The sequence below is a fragment of the Magnolia sinica genome, chromosome 18 (assembly GCF_029962835.1).
Source record: "Magnolia sinica isolate HGM2019 chromosome 18, MsV1, whole genome shotgun sequence".
NCBI lineage: Eukaryota > Viridiplantae > Streptophyta > Magnoliopsida > Magnoliales > Magnoliaceae > Magnolia > Magnolia sinica.
In genome coordinates, this window is record NC_080590.1 from 14,313,975 (window position 1) to 14,329,356 (window position 15,382).

Here is a 15,382-nt window from a genome sequence, read left to right on the forward strand (position 1 = left end):
GCTTTCGAAAACAGGGTACACAGGAGTATCTTTTTGTGCAATCCGCTTCCTGATCGGCAAGACCCGATAATTATAAGAGGTGAGGTCAATCAATTCCAGAAAATTAACGTGTTCGACCCAATCACTTCCTCTTCACTTCAGTTGCTTTCTCTCTCATTATTTAAGATTGCAAACAAAACAAATCACGATTTAAGAAAAAATAAAATAAAATATTCCCAATCTAATGAGTTCCAGACATTAGTCTCCTTCATCTACTCTGTCTTTCTCAGTCACTGTCTTTCTCTGTCCCTCTCAATTAATCAAAACCCTCGGAATGAGATTTACAAAAACGAGAGCAAGAACAAACACCCCATCCAAGAAACTGAAAGATTCCCAAACAACAAAAACCGCATTCATCTTTCTCTCTCAAATCCCCAAAAAACCCTAACCCTAACCCTAATTGCGAATGTCACAGCTGAAGCCCCTTTCGCTTATCGATAACAGCATTGATAGCGGCGTTCCATCAACGCCGGGAAAGATCAAGATGGATAAATCTCATTACATTCTCAGCCATCGGATGCGATGGCAATCATCGATCTGGAAGCTGACCTTCTGGTCTCTCATCTTCGTCTTCTTCATCTTCCTCTTCGTCACTCGATCGCCGCCTTCTTCGTCGTCGTCGTTTGACCCCATCCGCCGCTCTCTCCAAGCCCCCACCTGGGGCGGCCCCGCCTGGGAGAAGCGGGTTCGCTCCTCAGCCCGAGTCCGCACCAGCAAAGGCCTCTCCGTCCTCGTCACCGGCGCCGCTGGCTTCGTCGGCTCCCACGTCTCTTCCACCCTCAAGCACCGTGGCGATGGTGTCGTCGGCCTCGACAATTTCAACGACTACTATGATCCGTCCCTCAAGCGGTCCCGCCGGGATCTCCTCGAGCACGCTGGCGTCTTCATCGTTGAGGGCGACATCAATGACGCCGCCCTTCTCCGCAAGCTCTTCGACGTCGTCCCCTTCACCCACGTTATGCACCTCGCCGCCCAGGCCGGCGTCCGCTACGCCATGCAGAATCCGTCGTCTTATGTCCACAGCAACATCGCCGGCCTCGTCAGCATCCTCGAGGTCTGCAAGTCCGCCAACCCGCAGCCCGCAATTGTATGGGCCTCCTCCAGCTCTGTCTACGGCCTCAATTCCAAGGTTCCTTTCTCAGAGTGGGACCGCACCGACCAGCCTGCCAGCCTCTATGCTGCCACCAAGAAGGCCGGTGAAGAGATTGCCCACACCTACAACCACATCTACGGGCTCTCAATCACTGGCCTACGGTTCTTCACCGTCTATGGTCCATGGGGCCGGCCTGACATGGCTTACTTCTTCTTCACACAGGATATACTGCAGGGGAAGAAGATTCCAATCTTCGAGGGGCCCAATCATGGGACAGTCGCCCGTGATTTCACCTACATTGATGATATTGTGAAGGGTTGCTTGGCGTCACTGGATACAGCAAAGAAGAGCACCGGGAGTGGCGGGAAGAAGACGGGGCCCGCGCAGCTCCGCGTATTCAATTTGGGGAACACATCACCCGTGCCCGTTACAGAACTCGTTGGCATATTGGAGAGGCTGTTGAAGATGAAGGCGAACCGGGTAATGCTGAAGATGCCGAGGAATGGGGACGTCCAGTTCACGCATGCAAACATTAGCCTGGCGCAGCAGGAACTTGGGTACAAACCCTCGACGGACCTGCAGACAGGGTTGAAGAAATTCGTGCGGTGGTACCTCAGGTACTATTCAGGTTCAGGAAAGAAGAGCAGTGGGTGATTGGATTTGCCACCGGATCACGTCATGTGGTAGAATTGTTCATCCATTCTTCTTTCATTTTGATTCTTAACATTTTTTTCCCACTCAGCTTTTAGATTTTACACTTCTTTCATATCTTTATATCATCATATAGGGAGGAATTTCACGTCCTGTGGAAATGGTATTATTCATTGGTGGGTGTTGTTCTGTGGAACATTCCTTTACCTCTATCAAAAGAACCGAAATCATCTTTCTTATCTTCTTTCAGTGTAATCTTCTTCCATTTGCTTTCATGTTTCTATTGCTTTCTAGAATTTAGTAGTGTTATTAGCATTGTACAATCCATGACTGAAGACTATGGGCACATGCTGATTGATGGACCCCTATTGCCATAACAATATTCCCAATAAAACAGCACTTGCTACTTTGGGTTCTTAATAATTCTTCTGCTGAGGAATCAGATCTCCTATTCTTATTGTTATTCCTTTTTCTCTTTTATGGTTATGATGATATGAAGAAGACACCAAGAAACCTGGAATTTACTATGCATTATGTAAAACTTTGATAGTTTATTGCCCATCCTGCTCTGGGATTTCACATTGCGGAAATTGCTTAATGTTTGCTTAATGTTTCCTTTTGCGCATTATGTATTCCTTTTGTGCATCATGCAATCCAACCCTTAGTTGTGTTGCACTTTAGGGTTGTTTGGATTTGAGGAATTTGAAAGGGCCTACATAATTTGTTTACAAGAAAAACAAATCCCTCTTAAGGAGATTCTGTTTGTCATGTTTCGATCTTTGGGTATTAGGAAAAAAATGCAAAGAATTATACAGCGCATATTCACGGGAGAGGGGATTCTAAAATATGGATTTCATTTCTGTAGGTGCTATGTTCAAGACACCAAATGCAACTTATTTGAATTTCTGCACAACTTACAGTTGACATTGAGGCATGTGTGGCCCCTTTTCACTCACTATTGAAATACTGTCTCATTTCAATTTGGGGCACACCAACTAGCTTTAGTGATTTCTATTATATCTTTTATGGATGGTTTTAATATGATAAATTGGTGCTTAATTTATTATCTGGTAGGAAAACAGCCATTTAGGCCATCGTAGCTTACTATGGGGCTTGTGGCCATGATAACCCAATGGTTGAATGTTGTCTCTTAATAAGAAGAGGCCAATTCTGGCACTGTCAGTCTGTCACATTCTGCTGCAAACCTGCTAGATGCCTACCAATTTGCAAATCTGTGCGGCTTTGGTATCCTTGAGGATTCATGACCCATGGTTCTTTACGACCTTGACTTCATAAGATGTCAGGAGTGGGATATCCCTGCTGCTGCAATCACTCTTGTATATGAATGAACTGGTCTTCTTAGTATTCTTAGTCGTCAATGTTCAATAAAGAACTCAGAATTGCTTGAGCAGAAAATTATAAGAAGCTCTAGAACCTTATTTGCATGGTGTGCTGTAAAGGCAGCGGTGGCAACCGTTACGCATTATGGGGTCATAAAGGCTGTAACGGCTGTTATAGAAAAAAAAAAGACCCATAAAGGCTGTTAATGACCTGTAGCAGCCTTTTATGCCCCCCATAAAAGCCGTTACAACCCCCATAACTGTCCGTTACAGGGCTGATACGGTTTTTTTTTTAAAAAAAAAAAAAAACAAAAAACAAAAAAAGACCGTAACAGCTATTACGGCTCTCATAATGGCTGTTACACCTTGTATCGTAAAGGTAACGGTGGTGGCCGTTACGGCCACCGTTACTATTATGGAATACTTTGCTTTTCTGCGAGTAATTTTCACTATAAATTTGTGCCACCATTACCGTTACGGAATACCTTGCTTGTCTAGGAGTGATTTTCACCATAAAATTGTACTGTGTGTTCACTAATATCATAAGTGTGTGATTTTTTTTTTTTTTTGGGCGTTTATTATTACAGAAAATACTCTGTTCTAGTTTTTAAAAGAAGCTGCTATTGTTGTTTTCAATTCTGTTGCAACTTATCATGAGAATTTGTTCTTGAATTGGTTGTAAATGCGAAAATGCTTCAGGAAGTTTCTCACATTGTAATGGAGAAAATTAGAGATAATGAAGAATTAGTTGATTCAGTGAGCCTTTGTAAGAAATGTATGCTGAGGGGGGGTCGGATATCTAAGTCTGCAAGAAATGGAAAGGCTGTGTTTGAAAACCAACGGATGATGGAAAAGAAGGCTGTCTGCCGATTTGCACTGCCTGCCAGTTTTTGGGAAATTGAATCTTGACAGTAGCTTGGTTGAGAAGCTTGTCTTTTTGGTATAGGTGGGGTTTTTGAACGACGAGGGAAATCCTACAGTATATTGGTTTACTTGGGTCCAGTGGTAGGTGTGACTGAACTGAGGCAAAGATTCAGCCTATTATGGTAATTTCAATATCCCTCTTATTCTGTCCTTCAGTCTATTATGGTAGATTCAATATCCCTCTTATTCTGTCCTTCTCTGATCCTTTAACAGTAGTGGGAGATCTACAAATGCAATTGCGTTGCTTTGAGCTTTGGACTGGAGGCTTTCTTTTATGGTGGTGACGAGATTAGAGCCATGACTATGACTATATCATTAAACATTTGTTTTGTCACTGAATGAGAGGTGGTTAAAGAGGGTTTTTCATGACCATCACGCTGTCTGCCATGACCCTTATTTGATTTTGTTTTGTTCCTTGATTTGCATGCATTCGTTTCTTATTCAATTATGGTATTTATAAATAATTCTTTGCATTCTTCAATTGCCATTCAAGAAAATAATTACTCCTTGTATTTATCAAAAAGAAAAAAAAAACTTTGGAGAGGTAAAATGCTCCCAAGGTAGTGGCATTTGGATGGCTTGTTGGTAGAAGCAAAATCCGTACTGTTGATCCCCGCCAAAAAGGACCACGGTTCTTCTGAACATGTGTCATGTGCACAGCGGACACAGAATCTATCAGCCATCTCTTCATTCATTGCTCATTTGTTAGGAGGGTATGGAATTCTATTCTTGGGTATTTCTACTTTTCATGGGTCATGCCAAATTCTGTCCCGGACCTCCTTATTTGGCATGGCTCTCATCTTGGGAGGCAATATCAGATCATTTGGTGGTCGTCTTTGTTGGCTGTTTTTTGAGCCATTTGGGAGGATAGAAATGGTAGGTGCTTCCGGGATGAAATTTCTTTGGAGAGGTTATATTTAGGGTTAAATTTCTAATGGTAGGTGCTTCCGGGATGAAATTTCTAAGGAAGGAGAGGTTATATTTAGGGTTAAATTTCTAATAGTAGGTGCTTCCGGGATGAAATTTCTAAGGAAGGAGATGTTACATTTAGGGTTAAACTTCTAATGGTAGGTGCTTCCGGGATGAAATTTCTAAGGAAGGAGAGGTTATATTTAGGGTTAAAAGTCTTGTAGTTGAATGGGCTGCGTGTATAGATCTTCTACTAGACTTTAATCTCTTTTTCGCTATGTAATTCTTTGCGCTGTTTTGGCACCTGCTCAATAAATTGTTCAGTAATCCCTCAAAAATAAAAATAAAAAATAAAAATATTTGGGGAAGTATCAGTGAAGGGAATGGAATGGAAACCGTTTTTTACTATTTGCAATTGGGGATGGTCTTGGTGCTGCATTGTTTCTTGGGGACTTGTATCATCATATCATGTTTACATGGTATTGTTAATCATCCAACAGAAAAAAGAAAGAAAGTAGAAACCCTTTCTTTTCTTGGGGAGGGGATGGTTGGTTAAGCTTGCTATTATAAATTAATGCTGCTTATGTCTCAGGTTCACGAGAAAACTAGTTCTTGGTTTTCGGGATTCTACTACTCTTAGTGGAATTTCCAAAATGATACTGGTGTAGATATGGAAAAGCTCTCTTTCCGATACAACAGCAAGGATCCCCATTTTGCTTCAGAATTTCTAAGCATAGAAATTCCAAAATTGCAAATAGCTTTCCTCTGCTCCTGAAATGGCAGGCAAATGCAACACAGATTTCTAGAACAGATAATGGCATTGGGGATGAGATATGATGCATGCTCGTGAAAATCACTGGTTATTTACTGTTTTACCATAAGAAACTAAGGGCTGGTGGGATTAGATGGTATGAAATTTCATTTGGTCCAATGTAAATTCCATTAGGAGATATAGGTGGGATTTGTAGTGGATTAATAGTGGATTAATCCTACGTTTGAAAAAAGATGGGAATGATTGGATTAATCAAGCATCATATCATCCAGTCCCAATAGGAGATATAGATGGGATTTTGAAATCCACTACATTTGTCGGGCCCATGTTGATGCATGTGTTTTATCCACACGGTCCATCTATATGCACCTTTTACATGTGACAATTGAGTTGCATATGACTAAAGGTGACAGCATCATTTGTGAAATCTGGTCCATTGTTTACAGTTCCATGGTCCACCAAACACAGGTTTTAGATGATAGTGTTTTACCCAAAGGAAGAATTTGATCCCAAACATGGGATTGGAGGGCCAAAATACTATCAAAATACCATGGTATTTCCAGACATAATCATTGTGTCCAATTACATTTAATACGTTCCAAAAAGGCCTAATTGTTTCAGAAATATACTACAAATATGTTTTTTTTTTTTTTTTTTAATTTAACCAACACTCCTAAAACTATATCCACTGAAAATTGCTAAAGGAAATTGTAATCAGACACCTCCTAGTGTGAACTGATAGTGGGGTGTACTAACAAGCTAACAAAAAAAATAAAATCATACACCTCCTAGTGCAAAAGGAAATTGTAATCAGACAGAAATCTCTTTATCCAAACTGGTTGCTCCTTTGGATAAGAGTTTAATGGCAATAAAGAAAAAAGAAAAAAGAAAAAAAAAACAATTCTGCAGTGATAAAAATTTCCTTTTTCACTATTTAGTTAATGTCTTAAATTCTCTTTTATGCGAATCTAACACTTTGTTGCAATCCAAATGGAGGAGAATTTTCATAATGTCACTTGTGATTTGATTTGATTTGCCATGGAAATCTCTTATCCACAGTGGTGGTTAATGTGAACCTAACTTCCAATCCAAGGGTTTCTGCCGCTGTTTTAAAGGAGAAGCATTCATGTAATTGAAAAAAAGTCTCAGCAACGGTTCAAAATTTTTTGCTACGGGATTGTATGTTGGTTGTGCGCATGCTTGCGTTTTACCAGATACGGAGGTGTCTGGCGATGTTACAGTTGGGAGGTCTTTGATGAATTCACCGTCTTGAGTTTGCCAGGGTATTTCCATCTAGTTGAATTCACCGTCCGAGTTTGACAGGGTATTTCCATACAGTGAAATGTTCTTATCTTGGTTAAGCTTTCTATTCTGCACGTGTTGTAAGAATGCAAGGATATTCATTGCTAGGTGAAGTTGATTCAAGGAGCTTATATTCATTTTGATAGTTTCACTTGGATCATCAAATCTTATAAGCGCTTCTTTCGTGGAAAAAAGACAAAACAGCTTAAGCTTCTGATAGTGGAGCAATTTTGAATATAGGAGATAGTATATGCATTGGTCACCTCTCCTTTCATTTGGGTACTTGCATCTGTCCCCCTTTCTTTTGGCGTTGACTTTATGAAATCAACTTCTTTCTTCTTGTTTGGCAAACATTTGATGACTGGTGGCCCACCGTTACTCAAGCAAGTATTTTATTTAGTTTTTTGCTTCTAACAAATGACAGACCTTACGCCCATTTGTGGATAGACCATGCCCTCAAAATCCACATATTGGGGAATAGCGGCAATCATAGATTGTTTCTTTTTTCCAATGGAACGTGGGCCAGCGATGCATCTCTCTTTATCTGTCTGTATTATGGCCCATGTTCATACACTGCAAAGCTTCCTTCAGTGGATTGGGTAATTCCCATGGCATTGCAAATGCTCTGATGCGAGTTGGAGCCAAAAGCGTATTAGAGCCAAGCTTTGTATGGATGCACCGCACCGCCTTCTATTGTTTATGGGTGACAAGTACTGGTTTCAGCCAATACTTTTTAGAATACGTGGGAGAAGCTTATCTAAGAGTACAGTTACTTTCTTCTTCATTGCATCATCTTTTAAATTATTATGATCCTCGTGCATTTCGGGTCCCTCAAGGTCAGACCATCGGACCCATTTGTATCAACCAAGTCTATAAAGGGCCCATCGGCTGATTAGTGATATCTCCCAAAATCTAACCTATAAGATAATCCTAGCTATCTTGATGGTGGCTACCATAGAAAACGAAAGTAATTAACAGTCAAATTTCCAGTAGGATTGCATTGAAGAAGACTTAGCATGGTTGGGTGATGTCTCGAAAAATTAACCATCTTATTAGTGGCCACCTTGTAATTTTTAGGTGTGGAATAATTGACAAAAACCAAAGTAAATGATTATCACATAGCTTTGATTATTGAAACATCAGTCATTAATAATTAGGCCCAGTAAACAGATAGACCCTGCCAGGTGTGCTGTAGAGAGATGGCTAAACAACATTGAAGAAAATAGAACGGTCCAACGGATATCTTCTTCTTCTTCTTCTTCTTTTTTTCTTCCAGCTCCAACGCATCATCTCCCCAACCTGCCAGCCTCAAGCGGAACACTCCACATCCAATGGTGCAATTACGTGAAAATAGACTAAGCGCTTTCATCCCCTCCACTTCTCTTCTATAATATTATAATATACACTCAAAGCTGCTCGGACCTGATTTGATGGTGGGCAACTAAGAGACTTTTTTGGTAAAATGCGGGTTTGGGAAAGAATAAGATGCATTCCAAGTGTTCAATGGTCGTAAATCAAGCCAGTTGGAAAACATCCCATAATGAAGTGTGATTGGTGAAGCACCCGCCCAGGCCCATTCCGAACACTCATATCCCCCGTGCCAGCATACCCATTGTCACGCAACCCGCAACCAATGCATGGTGACAAGGCTTGGGCTCTCTCCTCTTCACGGTAATGAAATCTATAGTGTATGGGTCTGCTTGGATGACAGCCATGCCAGTGGGCCACACAGGGTCTTAACATAGACTAGAGGGAGAACAATATGATCATGAATGTGATCATTAATTTTTGTTCTTAAAAAAAAAAACCCTTCTCACGAAAATAATAATCAGATGCTTCGCATTGGCAAAAGGGCCCACTACTGACTATCAGGAGCCAATGTCACATTACCTATTAAAGTTCTTTCAAAGTTGCCAAGTTTTCAACCCCAACATGGGAAAAAAAAATAATCAAAAGAAAACCTCACCGATTGCTTGTAAGGTTAGAGCTCTTAATTCCACAAAAACAAAAACAAAATAACGACTACATAACTCTACTGGTGTGGGCAAAAAGACGGGTATTTATGGATCAGCAATGGTAACTTCGACTTCCACCCCGGGTTCAATGGTGATGGAGGTAATTTGCTTCACCACTTCTGAAGAGCTAACAAGATCAATTACCCGTTTGTGTACACGAAGCTCAAAGCGATCCCACGTGTTTGTTCCTGTACTCGGACAAAGAGATTCCATCATGTTCATCGCTCAAGACTTGCATCACAATGTTACCAATCCCTAGACTTCAATTAAGTGTAATATGGCAGGTTCACACAGCAAGCACCTTACATTATGAATGTTCTAGTACCAGTTCTATGCAGTAAGGAGGACAGAGAATATGATATGCCTAACTAGGAATGGTTGCTTAGACCTAGAAAACAATATATATTAATGTATTTACTTTCACTATTTTCCATCACAATTGCAGAATGCGTGCCGAGTTAAATGAATTCCTTCCAAGTACATGATGGTGGGGATGAATTTCTGGTATGATAATACTTACAAGCAAAACAAAAGGAGATAAAAATCATGTAGCCAACTCCAATTAGCTGGGATAAGGCTTAGATGACAATGCTGGTGATAGTGATATTAACAAAATAAAAGGCCCACCTGAAGAACCACCACCTATGAATATGGAAGTGAAAAAGATATCTGAAGAGAAGGTATTATGATAGGCAGATGCAAACGGATTCAAAGAAGTATAGAATTCTACCAGAATTCAGTGGGCCCACCTGAAGAACCACCACCTATGAATATGGAAGTGAAAAAGATAACCGAAGAGAAGGGATGATGATAGGCAGATGCAATCGGATTCAAAGTATAGAATTCTACCAGAATTCAGTGGGCGCACATAGGATGTTGACCAATTGTACTTTGATTGAAATCCAATTAAGGTTGCAGATTCAACAAGGCAAAACAGACCCTAAGATCAATAGATCTGGGAACCTGTAACTCAAAAGGGATAACCCAATCAGGAAACTGAAAATGTTCAAAAATAGCATGTAGGAAGACCAATGAAGAGCCATGGAAACTACAAGGAACTTGCTGCAAATGAATTTATTAAAAGAGAAGAAACTGATTTCTTGCAGATTCAACAAGACAATGATAAACAGGAAAGAAACAGACAATAAAGCAGGTGATCTGAGAAATGAATAATGAAGACAATATACAAATAAGCAATGAATATACAGAGAGAAGGTATAGTAAGAAGCCATTTACTACCGTGATAAGTTTCCAGTAGAACCATGGAAAATAATTCGGGACGTGAACTCCACAAAACTACTAATAAGGCAGCAAGGAATAGTTTTACCAACGCAAGGGTAAGGCACTGCTATAGAGGATGAGCTCCCAACGCTATTGCAAGATGTGGACGAGTTGACCTGGTTTTGGAGGTTCATGATATGTGTAACCCTGTCAACCATATAATTGGCAAATTACATCCAACCTACATATGTCTCAGCCAGACACTTTTACAAGTCAGGCAAAATGGATGAAGACTTTGGCTTTAAGGGAAGAGTTTGATACCAAGCATCCATGTCCCTTTTTTTTTGTAATATATATCTTTCCCGGCCCAAGGGTCTTAATCCAGCTGCCACTACCAAGACTCATGGGCCTAATTGTCAAATTTTCAGGGCATGGTTGACACTGTGCAGCCCAACAAATGAATGGTCTGGATCACTAGATAGATAGAAAGCTACCACCATCAGAAGTAGGGCTCACAAATCAAAGGTCTGGATTGCCGAACCATGTGCCCACTTTCTTCTCTTCACAGCACAGCCACAGTGCCGTACAAAGGGGGCAAAAGAGATGAGGGAGGGTTGGTGACTTAGGGTTTTCCCTATCATCATTGGGGGGTGGGGGTGAGAGAGCGAGGAGTTGAAGAGGCTTTTGCCCTTTAATATTAATGACATTAAAATTACAAAATAAAAGGCACTTAGATTTTCCAAAAATACCCTTTCTGTTTTGGGTACTGGTAATTTGATGTTTACATGGCCCATCCTATTTCAGATGAGTCGTATTGGTTCTGCTTTGCTGTTTACACAGTACTGGTTTGTTTTGGACCTAGACAAGCCTCACTTCAAAACTGATAATTTTAAGCTTGCTAGAGGCTGAAAAATAACAACAGTGAGACTTGATACAGGCCGACAGCCCACTTAGGCCTACTGTAAGGCCCAAAAATCATGTAGGACCAGAGCCCACTGTACAGCCCACCATGTGATCATTTTTGAACTATCTATTTATAGATTTGGTAGCTTAAATCAAGGATTGCAATTTACTATTTTTGAAAGATATGGGGGCTGATTCAAAGATGTGGTTGAAGATATGGGCCTGATTTAGAGATGTAATTGGGATTTTTTAAGATTTGCTTTTACTATTGTTAGGCTTTTACCATCTTTAGGTAAATTCGATAGACCTGGAAGTCAACTATGATTGATTTGAAATCAATCTCTTTGTTGGGGAATTCTCGTCAGACATTCACTTAAAAGAGTCTAGAAAAAGGGGGTTTACTGTAGGAAGCATAAATTAGAATATTGGTATTGTCTTGGCTGATACAGCCATATCGTATCCGTATTGGATAGATACGATAAGCGATATGGGTCCATATCGGCCCGTTATGAAAACACGGTACCCTATTGGCCCGCAGCGGGCCTATTGGCACCGATACTCCATAGTAGTTTCAACCGATTTGGCTAAAAAAGGCTCCAATTGACCCTTTTTCTCTTTTTTTTTGTGTGTGTACGTTTTCTCTGGGGTTTTTTCTTCTCATTTTCCTTTTGATTTCCTCATAGAGGGGGACTGTTTGTTTTAAAGGAATTGTCAACTAGATCTAGACCAAATACAAAGATCACATCTTTTTTATTTTAATTTTGAATCAATATAAACTATTTCGATAAGATCTTGGCTGATTTGATCTGGATTTGGGGTGTTTCCTTTTTTTTTTTAATTTACACAAGTATTTTCTAAAAATTTCAGAATAAGTTTTAAATTAGTTTTTTTTTTTTTATATATACTAATTCTTGTTATGATGCTCGAGTATTAGAAGACTATGGATCTACTGATTTGTTGAAGATTTTAGGGTTTTTCTTTTCTTTCTTTTTTTTTTTTTTTTTTTTTTGATTTATGCAAGTATTTTCTGAAAATTTCAGAAAAAATAAAATTAATTTAGTTTTTTTTTTTTTTCTGATTCTTTTTGTAATGCTTCTATGGATCTAATGATTTCACACACACATTGATTAAGAAAATATTTCTACATTTAAAAAAAATAAAATATTTCAAGTTAATTTTTAGGTTTTTTTTTGTTTTTCCAAAATAATTTTAGGCAAATCATATTAGTTGATAGACAATCATGTTAGCAATATATGATATCAAATTTTGACATATATCCACAATTTATACCCAGAAAATCAACACCACACCTTACAATAGGTCAACTTGTAAGGACAACATTCTTACCAAAGAATAGTCCGATGCACCATTGAATACATGGTCAAAACACGCACACAAATATATATATATATATATATATATATAAAAATTATTGAATATCTCTTATTTTATTTTATTTTTATAATATTTTCCACACAGAATACTGTATAGTATCATGTTTTGGCCGGGTCAATATGCCACTAATACCGACATTCAAAACCATGGTAGGAAGTAGTCATTTTAAGTTTTTCTAAGGGCTGGTTTGATTTGCTGTAAATCATGTGAATTGGGGTAAAAACATATTTATGTTTTTTCACAAGTGTTTGGAAGGGAGGTGGAATTCCACCTAAAAAAATCAGGTTAAATTGAAATTCGCAAGGCATGTTTTGAAACCAAAAACTCCATGGACCCCACCATAATGTGTGTTATATTCATGTTGTCCATTCATTTTTTCAGATCATTTTAGACCATGACCCAAAAACAAGGGAGATCCAAAGCTCAAGTGGACCATACCACAGAAAACAGTGGGGATTGAACAATAACCATTGAAAACTTCTTGGGCACTATAGAAATTTTAGGTCAAGCTGATATTTGTGTTTTCCTTTCATCCATGTACGTGTGATGTTATGAACAGGCTGAATCTCGAATAAACATTCTGGTGGGCCCTATGTGGGTTTTGATGGTGGGCGTCATTATTCCAAATGTTTCTTATGGTGTGGTCCGCTTGAGTTTTGGATCAAACTTTGGGCTCATGCCCTAAAATGATCTAGCAAAATGAACAAATGGCATGGATAAAACACATCATGATGGGGGCCCATGGAATTTTTCCACCTATTATCTTAGGGCCTCGTGTTTTCTAGTCAGGACCTACCAAAAATGTCAACATTTTACATCCAATTTTACAAAGGTAAGTAATAAATGCTAAATTCTGTTTAACTAAAGCAAATCAAACAAGCCCTAAATGTGAGTTTTCCTAAGTATTTTAAGAAGAAGTTTGATACTAATAAAGTTATTTTTCCTTCTCTACTCAAATTTTCTTGTGAGTGTAATTCTTGTCCACTTCTTTGGGATTTGGTGTCCACATCTCATTGATTCGATAACCGGGTTGCACCAAGACTTCACCACGCCGGTGTAAACAGAACTCAGTTCCCAACTCCTTTGAATGGAGTTTGGATTACATACAACTCCAAACTGCTGTGAGGCAAACTGCCAGTTACATTGCTGGGTACAGACCACACAAAACACCACCAAGGAATACTAAGGTCAACTGGTGCTTCCAACAACAACTCTGTTATGGACCCCACAATATTCAATATGTCAAAATACATAGTATCAAATCAGTAGTTTATTGCAAGGAAGATCATAGACACGGATGTTTGTACCACGGTACAGAAACACGTGGGGAAGTATGAATTGCATCGGTTTGTACTGTCGATAGAGTTTAAGCATTAGAATGCATTGAGGTGCATTCTCAATACCATCCTCGGATAATTTTAATGGAATTTAACATCTAACATGGTTGAAAAAAATCAGAAAGCATCATCATCGTATCTTATTGGGCATGTATCCTTATAAACACATTCAACCAACATTCTGAACGTTAGACCTGCGGTTCTAAATGAAAGCACTCAGTAAGTTGAGTATTTCTATAAACGCCGACAACTCTCTCCATGGAATTTGTAAATTCGCGCATGCACTTTACCCTAACCCTAACCAGTAACAAATTTTTATATTAAACCTCAAAACAAAGAAAGGAAAAAGGGAACATCAATAGCCATACAACTAACCAAGGAAAAAGGAAGTAGAATTGAAATGATTTTATATCACCTTCACCGCAAGGAGACTTCCTAGTAGTGATGTGGAGAACCTTGGTGGGCATCCTCACCGGTCCCTTCACTCTCAGCCGCTTGTCCTTGGCTCCTCGCACAAGATCCGCGCAAACTGGAAATAAACAAAAGATCAACAAAACAAAATCAGAAATCGAAAGTTGAGAGAGAGAGAGAGAGAGAGAGAGAGAGAGAGAGAGAGAGAGAGAGAGAGAACGGAATCTGATGAAATTCAACAGTCGGATCGAGAGAGAAGGTCTCACCTTTCTCGAGATTTTTGACATTCTTGGAAGAGAGAGTGATGCGGATGCGGTGAACTTGCTCCTGGGGTTCTTCCAAACCTGGTTTTGTGGGTTTCATCGCAGCGTATGCCATGGTTCCTTTTACTTTCTTTTCTCTCAGCTGCACCCCCAATCAAAAAAAATAAAATAAAATAAAATCAGTTCAATTTCACTTCGAAACCCAAACCCCACCCCTAGCCCTAGTTTTTTGACGACGAAGGAGAAAACCCTCTGTTCTGGTGCTTTTGCTTGTAAAAATCATCCATCGATGAGGAAAGAAAGTGTATACTTCAAAAAGGGAAGGATCGACTTCTAACCGAGATAGGTGAGCAAGAGCTAGAGCTGAAGCAGCTGCTGTTCTCGGACGGGCTAAACCTCGATTACGTTCCCTTCAGAGGATTTTAGGGTTTTGGCAAGCGAACCGCGAAAGAGACTATATATGTTGGAGGAGGCGAATCACTCCTGTGTTAGTTTTGCACCAGTTAAAAAGTGGTGGCGGCGAATCACTCCTGTGTTAGTTTTGCACCAGTTAAAAAGTGGTGGCGGCCCATCCTTGTCACACGTGGCATTGATGTACGGCTATCCACCCAATCCAACTTGTGGGTCCTATTGTAGGGAAGCGGATTGGCTGGTGTACCTCACACTAGCTATACAGCTGCTCTATTTACGCCAGCAAGTTCTATAGATCTGATCATGAGGTATATGTAATATCCAAGCCGTCCATCCATTTGGCGAGCTCGTCTTAAGCTGGATATGAAAAATATGACAGATCTAACTATCAAGTGG

General features: G+C 39.7%; 2 protein-coding genes across 2 annotated transcripts; one reads left to right on the top strand and one right to left on the bottom strand.

Moving 5' to 3' along the window:
- The first annotated feature begins 278 nt into the window (after window positions 1-278).
- LOC131233093 (UDP-glucuronate 4-epimerase 3-like) lies at window positions 279-2,022 on the top strand. The gene has a single exon (XM_058229696.1). The coding sequence runs from the start codon at window positions 446-448 to the stop codon at window positions 1,784-1,786; it is 1,341 nt and encodes a 446-aa protein (XP_058085679.1). The 5' UTR covers window positions 279-445; the 3' UTR covers window positions 1,787-2,022.
- A 6,850-nt stretch (window positions 2,023-8,872) lies between these two features.
- On the bottom strand, window positions 8,873-15,048 carry LOC131232771 (small ribosomal subunit protein uS10y). The gene is made up of 4 exons (XM_058229247.1): window positions 14,886-15,048; window positions 14,579-14,717; window positions 14,317-14,430; window positions 8,873-9,233 (listed from the first exon to the last, which is right to left on the bottom strand). Exons 2-4 carry the CDS (start codon window positions 14,688-14,690, stop codon window positions 9,091-9,093), a joined length of 369 nt encoding a protein of 122 aa, XP_058085230.1. The 5' UTR covers window positions 14,691-14,717; window positions 14,886-15,048; the 3' UTR covers window positions 8,873-9,090.
- Between the last annotated feature and the right edge of the window lie 334 nt (window positions 15,049-15,382).

Coding starts and splice junctions, on each gene's coding strand:
- LOC131232771 (XM_058229247.1), bottom strand. CDS start 14,690: ATGGCATACGCTGCGATGAAACCCACAAAACCAGGTTTGGAAGAACCC. Junction 14,431..14,578: donor TGTCAAAAATCTCGAGAAAG/GTGAGACCTTCT, acceptor GTTTATTTCCAG/TTTGCGCGGATCTTGTGCGA. Junction 9,234..14,316: donor GAAGTCTCCTTGCGGTGAAG/GTGATATAAAAT, acceptor GTCCGAGTACAG/GAACAAACACGTGGGATCGC.
- LOC131233093 (XM_058229696.1), top strand. CDS start 446: ATGTCACAGCTGAAGCCCCTTTCGCTTATCGATAACAGCATTGATAGC.